The 24,173-nt window shown below is 36.8% G+C and overlaps 1 protein-coding gene across 1 annotated transcript in view; it reads right to left on the bottom strand.

Moving 5' to 3' along the window:
• Positions 1–563: 563 nt before the first annotated feature.
• The window catches only part of C6H9orf85 (chromosome 6 C9orf85 homolog), a 71,908-nt gene continuing 48,298 nt past the window's right edge, over positions 564–24,173 (bottom strand). Inside the window, 3 exon segments of the mRNA XM_022573510.2 lie at positions 564–14,594; positions 14,597–14,634; positions 15,126–15,236. Coding sequence (XP_022429218.2) covers positions 14,491–14,594; positions 14,597–14,634; positions 15,126–15,236 — 253 coding nt within the window. The 3' untranslated portion in view covers positions 564–14,490.

The following is a 24,173-nucleotide window of genomic DNA, read 5'->3' as shown; positions in this document are numbered from 1 at the left end:
CAATATCCTGTAATAAACCATAATGGAAAAGAATATGAAAAAGAATATATATAAATGTATAGCTGAATCACTTTGCTGTACAGCAGAAATTAACACAACATTGTAAATCAACTATACTTCAATAAATTTTTTTTAAAAAGACGTTCCTGAATCATCCTCCTACATATATATGTATATATATAATAAAATTTTATAACTGTATGGTTATAAAGATGGATACAATCCAGACTGGATTCATTTTATATATTCTTTTTTTTCTCGTTTTGAGATAAATTAAAATTCAAACACTGTTGTGGGTTCCCGAAAATATCATGAGTCCTAGGCACTGTGCCTACTGCTTAAGGGGTAAGTGAATCCTGTTGTTCACTAAGTTCCACAGGCTGTGGGACAAAGTCCCAACTTTCTATACAGAAGTTCAGAGCCTTCAAAAATCTGACTATTGCTCACCATTATAAGTGTTTCTGCCTTTGCTTTCCCCAAAGGATACTCTTCCTCTCTCAAACTAGCCTGCCCACTGTTTTTCAAACACAGTTGTTCCTGCTGCCACTGGTAGAGTTGCTTCTAACGTTTTGGAATCTATTTCCCCAAATCTTTACTTTCACTTATATCTGTTATAGGAGGCCCATTTCAATTTCTGGTGTGAGAAAGAAAGATAGCACGGTATAGGCAGAAGATTGCCATGAACAATCTCCTACTGGGGATTGCCAGAGGTTTCATAAGACATTCTGTCGGTCACAGATATTTGGGGTATGATTGGGTGTATGGGTCATAAGGCTCAAGTGGCAGGGCAACTTGCACCTCAGCCTGCACCTGTTTCAGAATGCTTTCTTGCGCTGGAGCTCACTCAAAACTGTCAGCTTGGGCTTCCCTGGTGGTGCAGTGGTTGAGAGTCCGCCTGCCGTTGCAGGGGACACGGGTTCGTGCCCCGGTCCGGGAAGATCCCACACGCCGCGGAGTGGCTAGGCCCGTGAGCCATGGCGCTGGGCCTACGCGTCCGGAGCCTGTGCTCCACAACGGGAGAGGCCACAACAGTGAGAGGCCCGCTTATCGCAAAAAAAAAACCAAAAACCTGTCAGCTTCACAGCTTACTAGGTAAGTGGGTTGGAACATTATGCTCAAATGTGGCATATGCTGCCTCCAAAATCCAAAGAAACCCAACATACTTTGTGCTTCTTTGTGGTAGTCAATGCAAGGTGCAGCAACTTGCCTCCCACTTTGGAGAGACATGCCTCAGCCTGTTGCACACATCAAAACATCACACATGTGGAAGGCCCTTGAACTTTCATAGACTTTTGTCCCACCTTCTAGGATGAATGTGACTTACTAAGGCATCTAGGATACATGCTACTTCCTGTTCCCCAGTTCCTATTAGCATTGTGTCATTATTGTAGTGGATTACACTGATGCTATGTAGACTATCAAGATGATCAAATTCCCTTTGGACTGTTTTATAACAGAGCAAGAGGGTTCACATGGCCTAGAGACAAATCAGGAAAGGTATACATTGCCCTGCCTTGAAAAGGCAAACTACTTCAAGATGCTTCTGATTTTTATTAATGATGAGAATGGAAAAAAGCATTTGTCAGGTCAACAGCTATGTAGGTAAATTGTCAGGTAAACAGATATGTAGGACTATATTGATTTGTTCTAGTAATGGTACTCCAGTCAGGCCATGGTTATGATTGTCATTACCATCTGTTTAAGTTTTCAGTAACATCTCCATAAACCATCTGACTTTTATACTAGCCAAACAAGCAACTCGAAAGGGGATATGATAGAATCACACCACTGCATCTCTCAAGTGTTTGATGGTGGCACCAACCTCTGCAATTTCTTTAGAAACAGAGCATCGCTTTTGGCTTACTATCTTGATGGGGAGAGCTGTGTAGCTCCAGCGTTTTCACTTTACCCTTTCTATAATAGTAACCACAATGACATCTGCTCCATAACTACAGGAGATGCTCTCATCTTTCAAAATCTGACAACCTTCAGAAGCTTCAAAAGGCTTTTGGATTATCCACTTACAGTTGGAAACTCACTGTTTCATTTCTCCTTTATCTTTCATACACTCTCTAAGGCTGTCAAAAGAAGCCAGGTGGCTCCATGATCTATATAATCATTTATTATCAGCATAATGACTGAATGCCACAGCTACTTGATTTCCCAATGCCTTATCCTCTTCCTGTACTTCATCTCATGCCCACACAGTGATAATCTGAATAATCACAATGCTGCCTTATACCAGGGATTATATTTCCTCTGCCAATAGTTAGTTTCTCCCACATCTCTCGCATAGCACAAGATTTAATCTGTCCTGCTATATTTCCCTATGGCTCATAAATCTCACCCACATTTGCCCCTTACAATAGAATTTTTCCAAATATGGCCAGCTTGTCCCCATCAGTTATGGCCCACACCTAAGGTTTAGACAGCCCTGTGCCTGAGGGTCTGTAGTACCAGGCTGTCCAGCAGGGTGAGTCCATCCTTCTAGCTGTGCTAAATATACTGTAATGACACAATGCACCGACAGCTTGGACCTTGGCCTGCTGAGCCATTTCAGCCTTCCCTACTGGCTCCCCATACTAGCTGGTATCAACTTTGCAGAAGAGCTTTGCCTAAGGGGCTGGAGGATCAGTAGTTTAAATGCACATCACAGGTGATTTTGATGTACACCCAGGTCTGGGGACCACTGCCCAATATGATATCTCAGTTGCTGGGGGTTTTCTGAGGGGGTTAATGGCACTGTACAGTGATCTTAGTGTCCACACTTTTGGGCAGTGGAGAAAATATTTTCAGTTTCAAACAGGAACAAATTCGTTCCACCAAATGGGAAGAGAGAAGAGAAAAGAAACTGCCTCAGGCAGAGACTGCAAGTGAGGGGCTTTTTTTTTTTTTTTTAATTTGGCCATGCTGCGCGGCATGCAGGATCTTAGTTCCCTGACCAGGGATCAAACCCAAGCCACATGCAGTGGATGCTCGGAGTCTTAACCACCGGACTGCCAGGGAAGTCCCACAGGGCATTTTTATATAAGATATTTTAAAATGTTTTCTTATAGAAAACTGATGCAGACTCATTTTATTTTTTAACTTATTTATTTTTGGCTGCATTGGGTCTTCGTTGCTGCGCACGGGCTTTCTCTAGTTGCGGCGAGCGGGGGCTACTCTTCCTTGCAGTGCACAGGCTTCTCATGGCGGTGGCTTCTCTTGTTGCGGAGCACGGGCTCTAGGTACACGGGCTTCAGTAGTTGTGGCACACGGGCTCTAGAGCGCAGGCTCAGTAGCTGTGGCCCATGGGCTTAGTTGCTCCGCGGCATGTGGGATCTTCCTGGACCAAGGCTCAAACCTGTGTCCCCTGCATTGGCAGGTGGATTCTTAACCACTGCGGCACCAGGGAAGCCCCAGACTCATTTTTGAATGAGAACACAAGCAAAGACTTAATGACTCTCTGATGTGGAGCAAAAAGTCTGCCGGTCCAGTGGTGGAAAAGAGCAACCTTGAAAATAAAACTACAAAATAAAAAAGAGGCTCTAGATGGACCAAAATGATTCCTGCTACTACAATGGTTATACACCATTTTCTTAGGAAGAACCAGAGGCTAATATGAGAATCTACATTTGGCTTTTATGGTTTGCTGTGTACACAGTTTTCATTATTGAAGGTAGATCCAGTTATTCTTTTGTGCCCTTCCTGCAGTACCTGGTTGAACCACCTCCTCCAACCATGTTTGTTTATTTACACACAGAGACATACACACACACATACCTTTATACACATACTAAAATACAGAAATACTACTTTGACTTAAAGATAATGAAAGCCATTTCTTCACATTCTCAAGAGATGCCGCTCCCCCCCGCCCCCACTCCCTAGTCATACTGGACATGCCCACAGTATACCCACCACAGAAGAGAACAAAAATTCCTAACAGGAAATTTCATACTAACTTACTGGAGCAATGTGCTGGACTACATGCTCTCTGTCTTCCAATTCCAGAAATCTACCCAAACAAACAAGACTGCATGCGCAATGGTTACTCTAAAATTTTCGTAAATGATGTAACATGTAGCTGGGAGGGGCAGTGGACAGTTAGTCAGGCTTCAGGACTGCAAACATCCATAGCTACCAGAGGGGTTATTATGTCTCTACACTGGTGAAGGATACTATTTTTAAATTGAGTTACATTTATATATCTGCCACAGACTGGCAGAAAAATATTTCCAATTTATATCAGATAAAGGATTTGTAAGAAAACAACCCCATTTTAAAAATAGGCAGGGGCTTCCCTGGTGGCGCAGTGGTTGAGAGTCCGCCTGCCCATGCAGGGACACGGGTTCATGCCCCGGTCCGGAAAGATCCGACATGCCGCGGAGCGGCTGGGCCCGTGAGCCATGGCCACTGAGCCTGCGCATCCGGAGCCTGTGCTCCGCAACAGGAGAGGCCACAGCAGTGAGAGGCCCACGTACCGCAAAAATAAATAAATAAAAGTAGGCAAAATATCTGAATAGACATATTACCTAAGAAGATATACCATTGGCTGATAAGCACATGAAGAGATGCTAAGTCAACATCATTATTCATTAGGAATATACAAATTAAAACCATAATAAACTTCAAACCCACTAGAATGGTGATCATCAAAATGGAGTGGTGAGGATGTGGAACCTCCTCAATGAGAACCCCTCAACACCGATGGCAGGTTTATAAATGGTGCAGCCACCCTGAAAAACAGAAAAAACTTGGTAGCTTCTTAAAAATTAAATGTAAATTTACCATAGGATCCATCAATCTCACTCCTAGGTATACATACACTCAAGAAAAATGAAAACATATGTCCACACAAACACAATGCAGATGTTCACAACAGCATTACTCATAATAGCCATAAGTGGAACCAATAAAGATTGGAATGGGTAAACAAAATTAGTATGGTCATACAATGGGATATTATTTAGCAAAAAGGAAAAAGAGAATGATGAACTACTGATACATGTTACAACATGAATCTATCTCAAAAATGTTATGTTCGATGAAAAAACCCAGACTTACCGACTACATATTTTGTGATTTCACTTATCTGAAAGGTTCATAAAAAGCATTTTTATAGACACAGAAAGGAGATTAGTTGCCTGGCGCTGGGAATAGGAATGGGGAGTGACTAAACACTGGGCATGATGGATCCTTCTGAGGTGATGGGAATGGACTAAAACTAGATTGTGGTGATAATTGTACAACACTGTAAACTTACCAAATCATAAAATTAAACACTTAAGTAAATTTTATGGCATATAAATTATACCTCAATAAAGCATTTAAAAAGTATAGAGATGGAATTATCACTATGTTGTATGAAAAGCTTTTATAGAATTTTACAGAATTTATAGCACAGTGAAGGCTGATACTTTTAGCAGTGATTCTCAACCATTTCCAGGACTAGAATCCTTTTTTAACAGCAAAAATAGTGACAGCCCTGCATATTTATATATATATGCATTGAACATCTGGTATAAATTGAGGAAACATAATTTCAAGAATACTGTGAACTCAGTAATAATTTTAATTGAATTTGCATTTAACTAATCACATCTACACATAAAAATAGTAGATACATATGTAAGATGTATTATTTATTCAGTCTACTGTCAATGCTGAGTGCACATGTGGATTCATAGGCTTCTTGAATACTGGTGGGGTCAGTAGCCCCTGACTTGAAACTTCTTCGAAATTTTTTCATCTCCTAATGCAGCACTGAACCAAAACAAAGCAAATTTACTACTTTAAGTTCAGTTCCATGGTGTTTTAGTCATCTCTGTAGTCCCACATGGGGGCAAAATGTACTTAAGTGGATCATGGAAAAAGAGAAGTCGTATGACTGGAAAAATACAGAAAGTTTGGCTGGTTGGATGCTTGTTCAAACATACAATGGAACTGTTTTGTGGATCCCTGTTTTGTCTCCAATCCATCCCCAGGGCCCATTTCAGTTGTAACCAGTCGTGTCACTACAGTTCTCCAGCACAAACCTTGTATTAGGTGATCGTGACCATGCAGAGACAGCATACTCCCACATGTCTTCCTTCCTCTGGGATTTTCATTTTCTGTAGGATATCCTCTCAACTTTACAGACAGTGGCATAACGTCATTAAATATTTCCAGAACTACCAGTTGAGGGCTTCCCACATATAAATCAATCACTTAATAGGATCTGAAATGTACTATTTTCATTGCCAAGAAATGGATTCCAAAATTGTTTCCAAATTATTTATAAGAAACACTTGTTTGTTTCAGTAAGTCTTGTTTTTGTCACTGTCCACTAGCAGCCGCTCTTGCTGCACCTGCCTTGTTCAGCTGGTAGTCACAAATGTTGCAAAGGCGAGAAACATCGGAGAAACTTATTTTTTAAAACAGTGTGTAACTTTTCAGTTGTACTTCCAAATGGTATGTTCAGTATGCTCTTGGATGAAGTATAATAAATACACTATTCTCCCTGTGTTTCCAGATGTTCTGGACACTCTGTAGTGTATCGATTATATATTTTTCTAGAATAACAATTGGACCTATTGCTTTAAATTCAGAGCACTTTATCAGGAAACGTACTGAGTATACTATTTGAAAGTGTAAATAACATAATTTAAGTCAGTTTATGTTTCCGAACTTCGTGGACATGCTGTAATATCCTCTTCTAAGGGACGTCAGTTTTGTCCCGTAGAAGATCATCTTTCCTAACCTCAGCTGGTCCTGGCAATTTCCCCAGGGCCAATTCATTTCCTGTATCAGCCATTGAGGTCATTGTTCTCCACGTTGCTGTGATTTTTCTTCATAACACTAAGAGAAAAAAATAACTTTTACAGATTAAAGAAAATATACCCCACAAATAAATTGTGACTAGATTAAATAAGTGAAAATAAAAAGTAGAATAAACAATAACAATTACAAACAACTACACAAATAATGTTTGTAATTTAAATATGCAAGCTTATAATTTAAATAAAAGTTCAGTGTAACGGAATATGCTTTTCTAATTTATTTTGTATTTTTAATTCATTAGCTAATTTTAAAAATATAAATTTTTTGATCATTTGATTTACTAAAGTTTCTCAGTTCCTGTGTCTGTGTGATATTAATTACGGTTGGCAATATGGTATTACTTAGTTTTAACAAAGAAATGAAGGGCAGTTTATAAAGTTGTTACTGTCAGAAATACTTTTTCTAAAGCTCACTATTGTACTCACAAATTTATGGATTTTTTTTTTAAATAAATTTATTTATTTATTTACGGCTGCGTTGGGTCTTTGTAGCTGCGTGCGGGCTTTGTCTAGTTGCAGCGAGCAGGGGCTACGTTTCGTTGCAGTGCACAGGCTTCTCATTGCGGTGGCTTCTCTTGTTGCGGAGCTCGGGCTCCAGGCACGCGGGCTCAGTAGTTGTGGCTCGCGGGCTTAGTTGCTCCGAGGCATGTGGGATCTTCCCGGACCAGGGCTTGAACCCGTGTGCCCTGCATTGGCAGGTGATCTCTTAACCACTGTGCCACCAGTGAAGTCCCTGGATGTTGTTATTGAAGGGCCTATCCCTCACAAATACTAAAAATAGCCGATAGCAAGCCTGACATGTCTTATTACAAATGGAAGGGTTTGCCTCTTACTTTCAGCATATAGGAATTCTGTATCAAGGTTTCTTTTCTCTCCCCCACCAAAGAATTTTCAGTTTACCTATGTCTCACCCACACAAAGCATCTTGGTATAATTTGAAAGAAAATGTCTAAGCCAAAATTTAAAAAATAATATTTATAAGCTCTATGAATAGAGCACCTATGGGCCAGGAGCTTTATAGATACTGTATTTAAACTAGTAGCAATCTTATACTGTAGAAATCAGTCTTCATTTTACAACTAGGTAAAGTGCACAGAAGGTAACTTCACAAGGAAATTGGCGCAGGGTCACAAAGCTAGTGAAGGAGCAGGGTTAGGGTTCAAACAGATCTTTCTGCCTCCAAGTCTCTCTGCCTGCTACTCTTCCTGACACCAAAATCCACATTGCTTTATTTCAAGGAATGGATTTGCTAATGGTATCTATTAATTTTTTTAAATTAAGTACTATAATTACTTTTGAATTCAGATAAAATTTAGATACAATAAAGTGAACAAATCCTGTTAAATTTTATATTTTTAGATACTTCTGTAACTATCCTTAGATCAGGATAAGGGCAATTCCAGCACCCCAGAAGTTTCCATTGTGTCCCTTCCTAGTCAATACCACACTCTCAAAGGTAGCCACTATTCTGATGTCTATCATCATTAGTTTTGACTATTTTTGTTCTGTTTGGTTTTGTTTGTTATTTTGGGGTTTTTTATTTTTGGCCACGCCGGACGGCCTGTGTCATCTTAATTCGCCAACCAGGGATTGAACCTGCACCCTGGCAGTGAAAGCTCTGAGTCCTAACCGCCGGACCACCAGGGAATTCCCAGTTTTGATTATTTCTGAACTTCATACAAATGGAATCATAAAATATATAATCTTGTGTTTGGATTCTTTTGTTCATCATTATCTGTGAGGTCCATCCATGGATAATGTATAATTTTAAAATGTTAATTACAAATTAATGTTTATGTTCAATTCAAAGACATTTGATTTGCCTTAGAAAATAGAAAAGTTATTTTTAAATATCATTTAAATAATATAATATAAATATTGAATATTTGTATTTAATTTATATACTACAAATTAATATTTCTGGAGGTTACAGAAACTTCTAAACCAAATTTTGATGGAATATTGTATCACTTAGTCAACTTTTGAACACTAAGGTACTGTTTGTAATTTTATATCCAATATATTTTTTAAAACCCTCCATATTAGCATCAAGTACCAACTATACATTTTATAATGCAAACTATTTGATTTGAAAGGAAACATTTTTAAGATTATAAAATTTTTTTTACTTTTAAGATTATATAGAAGTAACTGATGTAACCTTATGTGTAGTTTTATGTAATGATATCTTTTGAAAGCCTGGTACTTTAATTCCTTAAAAATTAGTCTTATTTAAGAGATTTGGGGATGCATAATTTTTTCCACAGTTGTTGATGAAATTGTGCAGCTCATTAGCATAAAGCTAAGTAATCCCAACGTACTCCCCTGACTCCATAAGTTTGCCAGTAAAAATTGTGCAAAACGACCTTGCAACATTTAACATTACTGACAAATTTGAAAATAATGAGTGACAAAAATTCTATGCCACAAGTTATATGGAGGATATCTATAATCTTTTTATTTTTTAAAAAATGTAGCTTTTAAACAGGGCAATCATTCAGTACAGGACTAATGTTACGAGAGAGGGAAAAGACCTAGAAAGAGGGACATAAGGAAAGGATAGAGGTGTGTTCAGGTTAATGTTATTACACATTTCACTTAAGAAGAAAAGCGTTTAGGAACATGGAATATTTGTAATTTTGCACAAATGTGGTTGAAATAATATAGGCTTTGGAGCCACATAGACTTGGTTTGAACCTCAGGTTTTTTACTTATTATCTTTTTGACTTTGGCAAGTTACTTAACCTCGAGCTTTAGGTAAGTCACCTGAAAAATGGAGAACACTAAGACTATTGCTGTTTATCTTTTACAATGAAAAAATATATATAAGCACCAAGTACATATAACAACTTTTTACTCTCCTAATAATTATTACCATATTAGGAGATAATCACTACAACTTACCTTCCCAATACAGCTACTAGATATATCCAGAATTGTTTGCAAACACCTATATTCCTTCCATTATGCAAGTAGGTCTCACAATAACATGAAATCACTAATTAGGAAGATCACAGGTATTATGATTCATATATGGAAATCAATAATCATGGAGGAGAGTACAAAAAAAGTGACTTGAATTCAGGTATATCAGCAGTGGCTAAAAACTTAAGCTCTCCAGTGATGCCTGGGACAGTTCTTCAGAAAAAAAGAGAGCAAAGCTCTAAATTTTCTCAAATAAAGAAATATGAAAGTGTGGCAGTGGAAATGACTGTCAACAGAGCCCTGGAATAGTAGTATGAAAAATAGTGGAGTTATCCAGTCAGCAACTCACATATTTTTCTTAAGCATACTAATAGGCAGAATGGGGTGTGGGATCAGATGATCATGTAGGTTCAAAACCTGGACCTAAACACTTTGTGGATGTATGTCAATTTATTTAATCTCAGTTTCTCATCTGTAAATGTGGATAACGATAGTTATCACTATGCAGGGCCATGATATACATTCAAGGAGTTTATCATGTAAAGGGCTTAGTTTAGAGCACTGTCAGAATACAGTAAGCACTCAATATGTGTGCCTGTTGCCTTTCAGGACACCCTTTCTTGGTTCTCCTTCTACTTCTCTGGTCACTCCTTAGTCTCCTAAACTGCATACATGCAGGGCACAACTCCAGGAGTCCTAGCAGAGAACAGCTGCTGTGAGGCTGAGAGGTAGGCAGAGACTTCAGAGGTCACCCAGTGTTGCAGTTTGGGCTTACCCAGAGGGGAGATTCCTTGGTGAACACCAGTGGCATTAAGACCTCAGAAAATACATGCTTAGGAATAAAAACAATACTCAAGGAGTAAGAGCCAGGAATAAGTGTGAAACTGAAATAGACCACCCCAAGCCTAAACCCAAGTTTTGACAGGATCAAGGTGATCTGCAGTAATTTATTTTTCAGAGGAAGTCTCTATAATGTATCATCCACAATTTCTAGCATACAATAAAAGTTATTAGATATGCAAAGCTGGGGGTAGTGACCAACAATCAAGAGATAAAATAATTAGTAAAAGCAAACAAAAGTGAACAAGAACTTCAAAATAACTGTAATTAATACATTAAAAACATAGAGAAAAAATGTACAAGATAGGTAGCACAGAATATTTCAACAGAGATAAATCTATTTAAAAAAAAGAATCAAATGAACATTTTAGAACTGCAAAATTCAGTATCTGAAATTAAGAATGTATTAGATGGGTTTAAAAGCATACTAGTAGGAATTGCCTGGCTGGTGGTCCAGTGGTTGAGACTCCGTGCTTCCACAGCAGGGGGCACAGGTTTGATCACTGGTTGGGGAACTGGGATCCCATGAGCCTCATGGCCAAAATAAACAAATAAATATAAATATATAAATAAATACACGCCCTTTTCACAGGGAATTATACTCAATATCCTGTAGTAAACTATAATGGAAAAGAATATGAAAAAGAATATATATAACTGAGTCACTTTGCTGTACAGCATAAATTAACAGTGTAAATCAACTACACTTCAATAAAATTTAAAAAATAAAAGCATACTGAACACATTACTCCTGTTTATACAGAAGACAGAATTACGAATGCAAAGAAAGGCCAATAGAAAACACACAAACAAACAAACACAAAAAGGAAAAAACATATAGAAAAAAGAAAGCAGAGCATGAGAAAGATGTGGGACACACTCCTATGTATATAGAATGGGAGTGCTAGAAGGAGAGGAAAGAATAGGAAAAAGCATATTTGAAGAAATAATGGCTAACGACTTTCCAAATCTCTTCAAGGACATTGACCAACAGATATGAGAAACTCAGAAAACCTTAAGTAGCATAAATAAGAAATTCATACCTTAGAAATCAGTCAAATGGCTGAAAACCAAAGATAAACAAAAAACATCTTAAAAGCAGGTTTCACATCATCTGACCTTCCATTACCTTCCCGATCTTATCTCTTTCAACTCTCCAACTTAATCACTCCCTTCCTTGCTGTCCCTTGAACACACCTGGCACAGTCTTGCTTTAGAGGCCTTGTAGTGGCTGTTTCCTCTGCCTGGAACATTCTTCCCCAACATGTCTCTCTAGGCACCTTATTTAAAAAGACCACTTCCCATCCCCTTGTGCACCCTCATTCCCACCCCATCCATACCCTTAGACTCCCAATCACCCTACCATGCCTTATTTTTTTTCCCACAGAACTTTTCACCTTCTAACATTCTGCATTCCATATATAAACACATATATATGTTCTTCTGAAGAACATAGGCAAACAACCAAATTGACATCTTCATTACTAATAATTACTAATTACTTCATTTCCAGTTAATAATTACTAACTCATTACTAATATATATATACACACAAAATCACAGTAGCAATAATAATATCAGTTATTTAGTGCACTCATAGTTGGCACAGAAATATTAATTAATTTGTACCAAGTCACACAGCTAGTAACTGGCAGAGCCAGGACTTAGATCCATGCTGAGTTCCAATAAAAATAATTTTTAGATTAGAAAGGATAAGACCTAAAGATATGTAAATAAACTAAATATAACAAAGTTCAGTCTGTTGAAAAAACAAAATCTCTCTTAGCACTGAGAATGAAATGCAGATATTAGTACATGTCACTAGGTGATGCTCTTCATTAAATTTCTCTCCTGGTAAGGTAACCTGAGGAATTATAACTCACTCAGATGGGGAAGAATTTATGCTAGGTCTAATAATAATTAAGCTGGCTCATTAACCACAAAGGTTACATAGTTCAGAAAACAAATTTACAAACAAAAAGGTAAGCCACACAAATTTACGGTAGAAAAACTTTCTGTAGACTGTAAACTTAGAGGTTTCTATATCATAAACATGATATCTCTCTCCATTTATTTATTTATTTATATTTATTTATTTTTTGCGGTACGCGGGCCTCTCACTGTTGTGGCCTCTCCCGTTGCGGAGCACAGGCTCCGGACGCGCAGGCTCAGCGGCCATGGCTCACGGGCCTAGCCGCTCCGCAGCATGTGGGATCTTCCCAGACCGGGGCACGAACCCGCGTCCCCTACATCGGCAGGCGGACTCTCAACCACTGCGCCACCAGGGAAGCCCTGTATCTCTACTTTTTTATGCTTAAAATATTTTAAAGTAAGTTGACTATACACCCTTTAATATTTCAATATGTATCTCTCAAATAACATTATTACACCTAAGCAAAATGATTCCTTAATATCATCTATTACCCAAAAACCAATGGTCAATAAACATTAAAGGGGGCTCAAGCTCATTAGTAATTAGAGAAATACAAATTAATATGACAAAGACATATGTTGCACACATATCTGACAAATTTAAAAGTATGATACCAAGTGTTGGAAAGGATGCAGAGCACAGGAACTCTAATACATTGCTATGGGGAAGGGAGATAACAATCCTTCTGGAAAGACAGCATTACATAGTACATAGTAATAGTGAAGATGCATATATACCTGATGCCTTCTACCACTGCTAGACACACCTAACAGAAACTGTAGCAAGAAACAAGAGAAGTACACCAGGAAACATTTCAATCTTCTTCTATTACATACCTAACAGAAAATATACCAAGAAATAAGACACTTATACCAAGAAACACTTAGTATTGTTTGTTATAGGAAAATTCTGAAATAACTCAAATGTCCCTCAGTATTAGAGAGGAAAAATGTAGAATAAAAATGTAATCTTAACAAATTAGAGCTCTTGCAACAACATGGATCAATTTCACAAGTTTCATAATAATGAAATAAGAAGAGATACAAATTAACATGCATAGTATAAGTCTGTTCATATAAAGTTTGAAACCAATGCCTGCCACTTATTTTCAAATGGTTCAGCAAATAAAAAATATATCCATATATCTATTCAAATATAAAGAAAATGTGGCAAAATGTTAACAATTGTGAATCTAAGTGAAGAGCATACAAAGGTTCACTGTACTACACTGCTACTTTTCTTGAGGTTTGAGATTTTTCAAAACAAAAAGATAGAAAAAAATGTTCAAAAATCAGACAAAGCTAACTTATATTGTTTAGGAGTGTTTTATTCACGTGGGTGATAAATGTATGATTTTTCTTTATGTGTTAAACTCTACATATAGATTTTATGCATTTTTTTCTGTATGTAAATTTCATAAGCGAAAAAAGTTAAAAATAACGTGATAAGATACATAAAAACATTTTCAAAGAAAAACTGCTATATACTTGTTAAACATTATTATTAAAAAACAAACTTTTTGCTTTACAACAAGCAAGCGTAAGCAAGAGGGCTTTTGTTACGTGGGACATTAACCTGAGATCAATCTATCAAAAGGTACCTCCTGAGGACCAATTTTTGAGGCTAGCAACATAATAATGTCATCTGATTTTTCCATGAGATAGTTTCTATATAAGCATCAATTCTGAATCTTGCTTAATTTGATACTAGATAGTATATTCTTCTAAATAATTCCCATGAACTGCAATACGATACTCCAATACTCATTTTGGCAGATATACTAGCATATGCTACTTAAAAATGTATTATAAGAAAACTCTGGATGAAAGTTTTATCACTATTCAAATATCATACACAATTCATATTGTCCATGTATTTTCTCTATGTTTTTCCAATGTCCTTACTAGTATTCCACAGTATTTTTCTTTAAACCCTCAAAATCAAAGTTGTTCAGAATTTCATGCTTCCAAACTGTCTTTTAATATAGTTATATCAATCCATCTGATTGTCTTCTTCTGTGTCATCTAAATCAATATCAAAATCTAAATCATCACTTTCTTCATTTCTTCTGCAGCTTCTTCTGTGGCTGGAACGTTATTTTCAACATTTTCTGTCTTTTCTGGTTCTATATTAAACCTAAAGATGGAAGAAAAAAACTTTATTTCTCAGGATTTCATTGTTTAACTGTGTAGACTGAAAAGACTTTTACACTACATTTCTTGATTAATAGGAGTCTAATGAAATAAAGAGGAAAAGATCCCTGAAGATTAACTTAACTCAAGAGCCAACCAATTATAATACAGTTGTCAATAAAGTATGATCAAAGAAATTAACACATGATGTCCATTAAAGAGAAGAAGTTATATAATGAGTAATTCTTTTGTAATGTGTAATAAGTGTGAACCTCATAAATATTTTAACTTTCTAAAAATGATGTTTCACTTTTATTATAATGATAGAAATATTTAACAATTAATTAAGATGTTCTTCCTGTTGGGTAGACATTAGTGTGACATTAGTGTGACATTCTGCATCTTAAGACTCTCAGAGCAACTGAATGTTTCCTTAAAAGAAAATTCACATATTAATTAAAAGAGTAAATCCCAAACATAAAAAGAAATACTCACGGAATAACATCTTCTCTCTTTCCACATTTGGCACAAACTTCAAGATCACAGGCACATGGTCTACACATTATGTGATAAGAATCCTTCACGGTCTTTTGTGAACATTTAACACTAAAAGTAGAAAAGAAAATAAAATCTTAATTTTTTACTCATTATCTAAGGTTTATTTAATGAAATAAGGGGGTGTGTGGCTAAGTGTATAGCTGATAAGCCTCAATCTCAGATATTACTCTCATATGTTATTTAATTACATAGCATTTCTAGAGAACAGTGTACAGCTCAGAATAATAGTAGATTCTTAAAGCTTTTAAGAAATGTCATCTGCAAACATTAACAGTTTTACTTCTTCCTTTTCAATTTGGATTCCTTTTATTTCTTTTCCTTATCTGATTGCTCTGGCTAGGACTTCCAACACTATGTTGAATAAAAGTGGCAACAGTGGGCATCCTTGTATTGATCCTGATCTTAGAGGGAAAGCTTTCAGTTTTCACCACTGAGTATAACGTTAGCTGTGGATTTATCATATATGGCCTTTATTATGTTGAGAAACTTTCCCTCTATACCCACTTTGTTGAGAGTTTTTATCATATCATTGTGTGAAATGCTTTTTCTGCATCTATTGAGATGGTCATATGATTTTTATCCTTCATTTTATTAATGTGCTGTATCATATTGATTGATTTGAGGAAATCGAACCATTCTTGCATGCCTGGAATAAACCCCACTTGATCATGGTGAATGGTCCTTTTGATGTATTGTTGAATTCAGTTTACTAATATTTTGTTGAGGACTTTTGCATCTATGTTCATCAGGGATAATGGCCTGTAATTTTCTTTTCTTGTGGTATCCCTGTCTGGTTTGGTAGCAGAGTAATGCTGGCCTCATAAAATGAGTTTGGAAGCATTCCCTCCTCTTGAAGAGTCTAAGAAGGATTGGTATTCGTTTTTTTTTGGAAGAGTTTGAGAAGGATTGGTATTAGTTCTTCTTTGAATGTTTGGTAGAATTTACCAGTGAAGCTGTCTGGTCCTGGACTTTTGTCTGTTGGGAGATTTTTGATTGCTAATTCAATCTCCTTACTAGTAAGTGAACTTTCAGATTTTTACTTCTTCATGATTCAGTCTTTGTAGGGTGTATGTTTCTAGGAATTTACCCATTTCTTATAGGTTGTCAAACGTGTTGGCATAAAATTGTCCATCGAAGTCTCTTAAAATCCTTTGTATTTCTGTGGTATCTGTTGCAAAGTCTCCTTTTTCATTTCTGATTTGATTTATTTGAGTTCCCTTTTTTCTTGGTGATTCTAGCTAAAGGTCTGACAATTTTGTTTATCTTTACAAATAACCAGTTCTGAGATTCATTGATCTTGCCTGTTGTCTTTTCAGTTCCTATTTCAATTATTTCCAATCTGAACTTTGTTATTTCCTTCCTTCTTCTAACTTTGGACTTTATCTATTTTTCTAGTTCCTTTAGGAACAAAGTTAGGTTGTTTAACATATATATGGAATTTAAGAAAAACAAATGTCATGAAGAACCTAGGGGTAAGACAGGGATAAAGACACAGGCCTACTAGAGAATGGACTTGAGGATATGGGGAGGGGGAAGGGTAAGCTGGGACAAAGCAAGAGAGAGGCATGGACATATATACACTACCAAATGTAAGGTAGATAGCTAGTGGGAAGCAGCCAAATAGCACAGGGAGATCAGCTCGGTGCTTTGTGACCGCCTGGAGGGGTGGGATAGGGAGGGTGGGAGGGAAGGAGACGACGCAAGAGGGAAGAGATATGGGAACATATGTATATGTATAACTGATTCACTTTGCTACAAAGCAGAAACTAACACACCATTGTAAAGCAATTATACTCCAATAAAGATGTAAAAATAAATAAATAAATAAAGTTAGGTTGTTTAAGATTTTTTTCGTTTCTTGACGTAAGAATTTACTGCTAGCAACTTCCCTCTCAGAAGTGTTTTGTGGGTTAACATAAAATATAGCCTGGAGAATGCTCCGTGGACACTTGAGAAGTGTGCGTATTTTGTTGCTTTTGGTTGGAATATTCCACATGTACCCATATAATATTGTTTAAAAGGCCATACTACCAAAAGCAATCTACAGATTCAATTCAGTCCTTATCAAAATTTCAGTGGCATTTTTCACAGAAATAAAACAATCCTAAATTTGTATGGAACCACAAAAGGCCCCAAATAGCAAAGCAGTCTTGAAAAAGAAGAAAAAAGGTAGCGGCAGCACACTTCCTGATTTAAAACTATATTACAAAGCCACAGTAATCAAAACAGTGGTACTGGCATAAAAATAGACACATAGATTGATGGAACAGAATAGAGAGCCCAGAAATAAACCCATTCATATATGGTCAATTAATTTATAAAAAGGAGCCAAGAATATACAATAAGGAAAGAACAGTCTCTTCTATAAATGGTATTGGAAAAACTGGACAGCCACATGCAAAAGAATGGAACTAGACCACTATCTTACACCATACAAAAAAATTAACTCAAAATGGGTTACAGACATGAATGTAAGACCTAAAACCATAAAACTCCTAGAAGAAAACTGGCAGTAAGCTCTTGACATCAGTCTTGGCAATTTTTTGGAAATCATTTTGGAAATAAAGTCAAAAAAAAATAAACAAGTGGGACTATAACATACTAAAAAGCTTCTTCACAGCAAAGGAAAAGGCCAACAAAATGAAAAGGCAACCTACAGAATGAGAGAAAATATTTGCAAATCATGTATCTGTTAAGGGGTTAATAACTCAAATATACAAAGAACTCATATACCCCAAAGGCAAAAAAAAAAAAAAAAAAATCTGATTAAAAAATGGGCAGGGCTTCCCTGATGGTGCAGTGGTTGAGAGTCCGCCTGCCGATGCAGGGGACATGGGTTCATGCCCCGGTCCAAGAAGATCCCACGTGCCGTGGGGCGGCTGGACCCATGAGCCATGGCCACTGAGCCTGCGTGTCCGGAGCCTGTGCTCCGCAATGGAAGAGGCCACAACAGTGAGTGGCCCGCGTACCGCAAAAAAAAACAAATGCAAACACTAATCAGAAGAAAGCTACATTATTATTGAAATAGACTTCAAAGCAAAGAAAACTGTCAGGTTTAAAGAAAGGATGTTACATGACAATGAAGGAATCAATTTTCCAAAAGCATGAAATAATCCTAAATATTTATGCACCAAAAAAGTGTGTTGAAATAAATGATGCAAAAGCATTGAAATAAAAAGAGAAATAGACAAATCCACAATTACAACTGGGGACTTCAACACTTCTCTCTCTGTGAGTGAAGAAACAAGCAGACAAAAATCAGTAAAGATATAGAACAGCTGATTGATAGAAGCCTATCAATCAAACTGACATTTACAGAACACTCCACCCAACAAGAGCAATATATTCTCTTCAAGCACACATGGAACAGAATCTAATATAAACCATATTCTGAGCTATAAAACCAACCTTAACAAATTAAAAACAAAAGCCTAAAATTTATATAAAGTATGTTCTCTTACCACAATGAAATTAACCAGAAATCAGTAACAGAAAAACATCTGGAAAATGCCTAAATATTCAAAAATTAAGCAAAACAATTCTAAATAACCTACAGGTTAAAGAGGAAGTCACATAGGCCATTAGAATACTTTGATTGAATGATAATGAAAACACAGCACCAAAATTTATGGAATGGAGCTAAAGGTGTTCTTGGGAAACTTATATAATTAAATGCTCATATTAAGCAAAAAGAACTATATAAACATCCATCTTAAGAAAGAAGAAAAAGAAGAGTAAATTAAACTCAAAGTAAACAAAAGGGAGGAAGCAATATCAATATGAACAGAAATTGATGAAATTGAAAAACAGAAAAAGAGAAAACCAATAAAATCCAAAGCAGGCTCTTTGCAAAGATTAATATAATTCATAAACATATAGCCAGACTGATCAAGATAAAAAAAGAGAGACCACAAATAATCAATTTCAGGAAAGAAAGAGGGAACAATACTAGAGATGCAACAGATATTAAAGAATAATAAGAAAAATATACTAAAAAATCTATGCCTATAAATCCAACCACTTCATTGAAATGGACAAATTTCTGGAAAGACACAGTATAAAAACTTGCTTAAGATGAAGTAGATAATCTAAAAACTCCTCTACCCATTAAAGAAAAATTTAGTTATGTTTAAAAACTCTCCCAATAAATAAAACTCCAGGCCAAAATGGCTTTAGAATTGGTGAATTCTACCAAAATACTATTTTTACACAAATCTTTCCAGAAAATAAAATAGAAAGAAACAGTTCCCAACTCATTTGATGAGGCCCTAACATCAAGATAAAAAAAAGACAAAATTACAAACGAGTATTGGTAATGAACACATGCAAGAAAATGTAACAAAATGTTAGCAAATCAAATCTAGCAATATGTAAAAAGGTTACACATCATGATCAAGTGGGGTTTATCTAGGGACATGAAAGGCTGATTCAATATTAAAATCAATAAACATAACTCATCAAATCAATTGTTCTAAGGAAGAAAAACCATATGATCATCTAGATGCAGAAATAGTTATTTGACAAAATTTAACATCTATTCATGAAATAAGCTCTCAGCAAACTATGAATTGAAACTTCCTCAACCCAGTAAAATGCATCTAAAAAGAATCTACAGCTAACATCATACTTAATGATAAAAGACTGTGTATGTTCCCCATAAGATCAGGAACAGGGTAAGAATATCTGCCCTCATCACTCCTTTTCAAAAACTTACTGGAGGCCCTAGGCAGTACAATAAAGCCAAAATAGAAATAAAAGTCATACAGACTGGAAAGCAAGAAATAAAACTGTCTTCATTTTTTATCTTTTTAATTTTTTCCCCCACCGCACAGCTTGCGGGATCTTAGTTCTGTGACCATGGCAATGAAAGCGCCAAGTCCTAACCACTGGACCGCCAGGGAATTCCCATGTCTTCATTTTAAAAAAAATTCATTGTCAGGCTTCCCTGGTGGCGCAGTGGTTGAGAGTCCACCTGCCGATGCAGGGGACACAGGTTCGTGCCCTGGTCCGGGAAGATCCCACATGCCGCGGAGCGGCTGGGCCTGTGAGCCATGCCCGCTGAGCCTGCGCGTCCGGAGACTGTGCTCTGCAACGGGAGAGGCCACAACAGTGAGAGGCCCGCGTACTGCAAAAAACAAAAATAATCATTGTCTATGTAGAAAATATCACAGAATATACAAAAAAAAGTGTTAGAAATAAAATTGGAGCTCGGCTGCATGTTCGTGCGCTGTGCACCCTCCAGCCACTACACGCTGATCTTCTCCATGGCAACGCCATGGACCTGGGCCAGATGTGCAGCTTCTACATCGGCCTCGGCTCACGCATCAACTGCAACATCTTCTCCTACGACTACTCGGGCCATGGCATCAGCTTGGGCAAGCCCTCTGAGAAGAACCTCTACAATGACATCAACGCCGTGTGGCAGGCACGTGTGCATCGGAAGTGAGAAGAACTACAATCCTGCAGTTTTTGTGGAACAAAAACCACATTCACAGAAAGATAGACAAGATGAAAAGGCAGAGGGCTATGTACCAGATGAAGGAACAAGATAAAACCCCAGAAAAACAACTAAATGCAGTGGAGACAGGCAACCTTCCAGAAAAGGAATTCAGAATAATGATAGTGAAGATGATCCAGGACCTAGGAAAAAGAATGGAGGCAAAGATCGAGAAGATGTAAGAAATGTTTAACAACACCTAGAAGGATTAAAGAACAAATGGAGATGAACAATACAATAACTGAAATGAAAAATACACTAGAAGGAATCAATAGCAGAATAACTGAGGCAGAAGAACGGATAAGTGACCTGGAAGACAGAATGGTGGAATTCACTGCTGTGGAACAAAATAAAGAAAAAAGAATGAAAAGAAATGAAGACAGCCTAAGAGACCTCTGGGACAACATTAAATGCAACAACATTCGCATTATAGCAGTCCCAGAAGAAGAAAGAGAAAGGACCCGAGAAAATATTTGAAGAGATTATACACGAAAACTTCCCTAACATGGGAGAGGAAATAGCCACCCAAGTCCAGGAAGCACAGAGAGTCCCAGGCAGGATAAACCCAAGGAGAAACACACCGAGACACATAGTAATCAAATTGGCAAAAAGTAAAGACAAAGAAAAATTATTGAAAGCAGCAATGGAAATATGACAAATAACATACAAGGGAACTACCATAAGGTTAATAGCTGATTTCTCAGCAGAAACTCTACAAGCCAGAAGGGAGTGGCATGACATATTTAAAGTGATGAAAGGGAAGAAACTAAAACCAAGATTACTCTACCCAGCAAGGGTCTCATTCAGACTCAACGGAGAAATCAAAAGCTTAACAGACTAGCAAAAGCTAAAAGAATTCAGCACCACCAAACCAGCTCTACAACAAATGCTAAAGGAGCTTCTCTAAGTGGGAAACACAAGAGAAGAAAAGGACCTACAAAAACAAACCTAAATCAATTAAGAAAACGGTAATAAGAACATACATATCAATAATTACCTTAAATGTGAATGGATTAAATGCTCCAACCAAAAGACACAGGCTCGCTGAATGGATACAAAAACTAGACTCATATATATGCTGTCTACGAGAGACACACTTCAGACCTAGGGACACATACAGACTGAAAGCGAGGGGATGGAAAAAGATATTCATGCAAATGGAAATCAAAAGAAAGCTGGAGTAGCAATACTCATATCAGATAAAATAGACTTGAAAATAAAGAATGTTATAAGAGACAAGGAAGGACACTACATAATGATCAGGGGATCAATCCAAGAAGAAACAGAACAAGTATAAATATACATGCACCCAACACAGGAGATCCTCAATACATAAGGCAACTGCTAACTGCTATAAAAGAGGAAATTGACAGTGACACAATAATAGTGGGGGACTTTAACACCTCACTTACACCAATGGACAGATCATCCAAACAGAAAATTAATAAGGAAACACAAGCTTTAAATGACAAAGTAGACAAGATACATTTAATTGATATTTATAGGACATTCCATACAAAAACAGCAGATTACTCTTTCTTCTCAAGTGCGCACGGAACATTCTCCAGGATAGATCACACTTAGGTCACAAATCAAGCCTCTGTAAATTTAAGAAAATTGAAATCATATCAAGCATCTTTTCTGACCACAATGCTATAAGATTAGAAATCAATTAGAGGGGAAAAAACGTAAAAAGCACAAACACATGGAGGCTAAACAATACCTTACTCAATAACCAAGAGATCACTGAAGAAATCAAAGAAGGCATCAAAAAATACTTAGAGACAAATGACAATGAAAACACAACAATCCAAAACCTATGGGATGCAGCAAAAGCAGTTCTAAGAGGGAAGTTTATCGCAATACAATCCTTCCTCAAGAAACAACAAACATCTCAAATAAACAATCTAACTTTATACCTAAAGGACCTAGAGAAAGAAGAACAAACAAAACCCAAAGTTAGTAGAGGAAAAAACTCATAAAGATCAGAGCAGAAATACATGAAACAGAAACAAAGAAAACAATAGCAAAGATCAATAAAACTAAAAGCTGGTTCTTTGAGAAGATAAACAAAATTGATAAACCACTTGCCAGACTCATCAAGAAAAAGAGGGAGAGGACTCAAATCAATAAAATTAGAAATGAAAAAGGAGAAGTTACAACAGACACCGCAGAAATACAAAGCACCCTAAGAGGCTACTAAAAGCAACTCTATGCCAATAAAATGGACAACCTGGAAGAAATGGACAAATTCTTAGAAAGGTATAACCTTCCAAGACTGAACCAGGAAGAAACAGAAAATATGAACATACCAATCAGAAGTAATGAAATTGAAACTGTGATTAAAAATCTTCCAACAAACAAAAGCCCAGGACCAGATGGCTTCACAGGTGAATTCTATCAAACATTTAAAGAATAGATAACACCGATTCTTCTCAAACTCTTTCAAGAAATTGCAGAGGAAGGAACACTCCCAAACTCATTCTATGAGGCCACCATCACCCTGATACCAAAAACAGACAAAGATACTACAAGAAAAGAAAATGACAGACCAATATCACTGATGAACATAGATGCAAAAATCCTCAACAAAATACTAGCAAAGAGAAGCTAATAACACATTAAAAGGATCATGCACCATGATCAACTGGGATTTATCCCAGGGATGCAAGGTTTCTCCAATATATGCAAATCAATCAATGTGATACACCATATTAACAAATTGCAGAAGAGAAACCATAGGATCATCTGAATAGATGCAGAAAAAGCTTTCGACAAAATTCAACACCAATTTATGATAACAACCCTCCAGAAAGTAGGCATAGAGGGAACTTACTTCAACATAATACAGGCCATATATGACAAACACACAGCCAACATCGTTCTCAACAGTGAAAAACTGAAACCTTTTCCTCTAAGATCAGGAACAAGACAAGGTTGTCCACTGTCACCACTGGTATTCAACATAGTTTTGGAACTTTTAGCCACAGGAATCAGAGAAGAAAAAGAAATAAAAGGAATCCAAACTGGAAAAGAAGAAGTAAATCTGTCACTGTTTGCAGGTGACATGATACTATACATAGAGAATCCTAAAGATGCTACCAGAAAACTACTAGAGCTAATCAATGAATTTGGTAAAGTAGCAAGATACAAAATTAATGCACAGAAATCTCTTGTATTCCTATACACTACTGATGAAAAATCTGAAAGAGAAATTAAGGAAATTTAAGGAAATTAAGGAATTTACCACTGCAACAAAAAGAATAAAATACCTAGGAATAAGTCTTCCTAAGGAGACAAAAGACCTGTATGCAGAAAACTATAAGACACTGGTGAAAGAAATTAAAGATGATACACATAGATGGAGAGATATACCATGTTGTTGGATTGCAAGAATCAATATTGCGAAAATGACTATACTACCCAAAGCAATCTACAGATTCAGTGCAATTCCTATCAAATTAGCAATGGCGTTTTTCATGGAACTA

Source organism: Delphinapterus leucas, chromosome 6 (assembly GCF_059928025.1).
Source record: "Delphinapterus leucas isolate spDelLeu-1000000601 "Yukka" chromosome 6, BTC_Dleu_Yukka2, whole genome shotgun sequence".
Classification (NCBI taxonomy): domain Eukaryota; kingdom Metazoa; phylum Chordata; class Mammalia; order Artiodactyla; family Monodontidae; genus Delphinapterus; species Delphinapterus leucas.
This window is presented reverse-complemented; position numbering and strand designations above follow the sequence as displayed.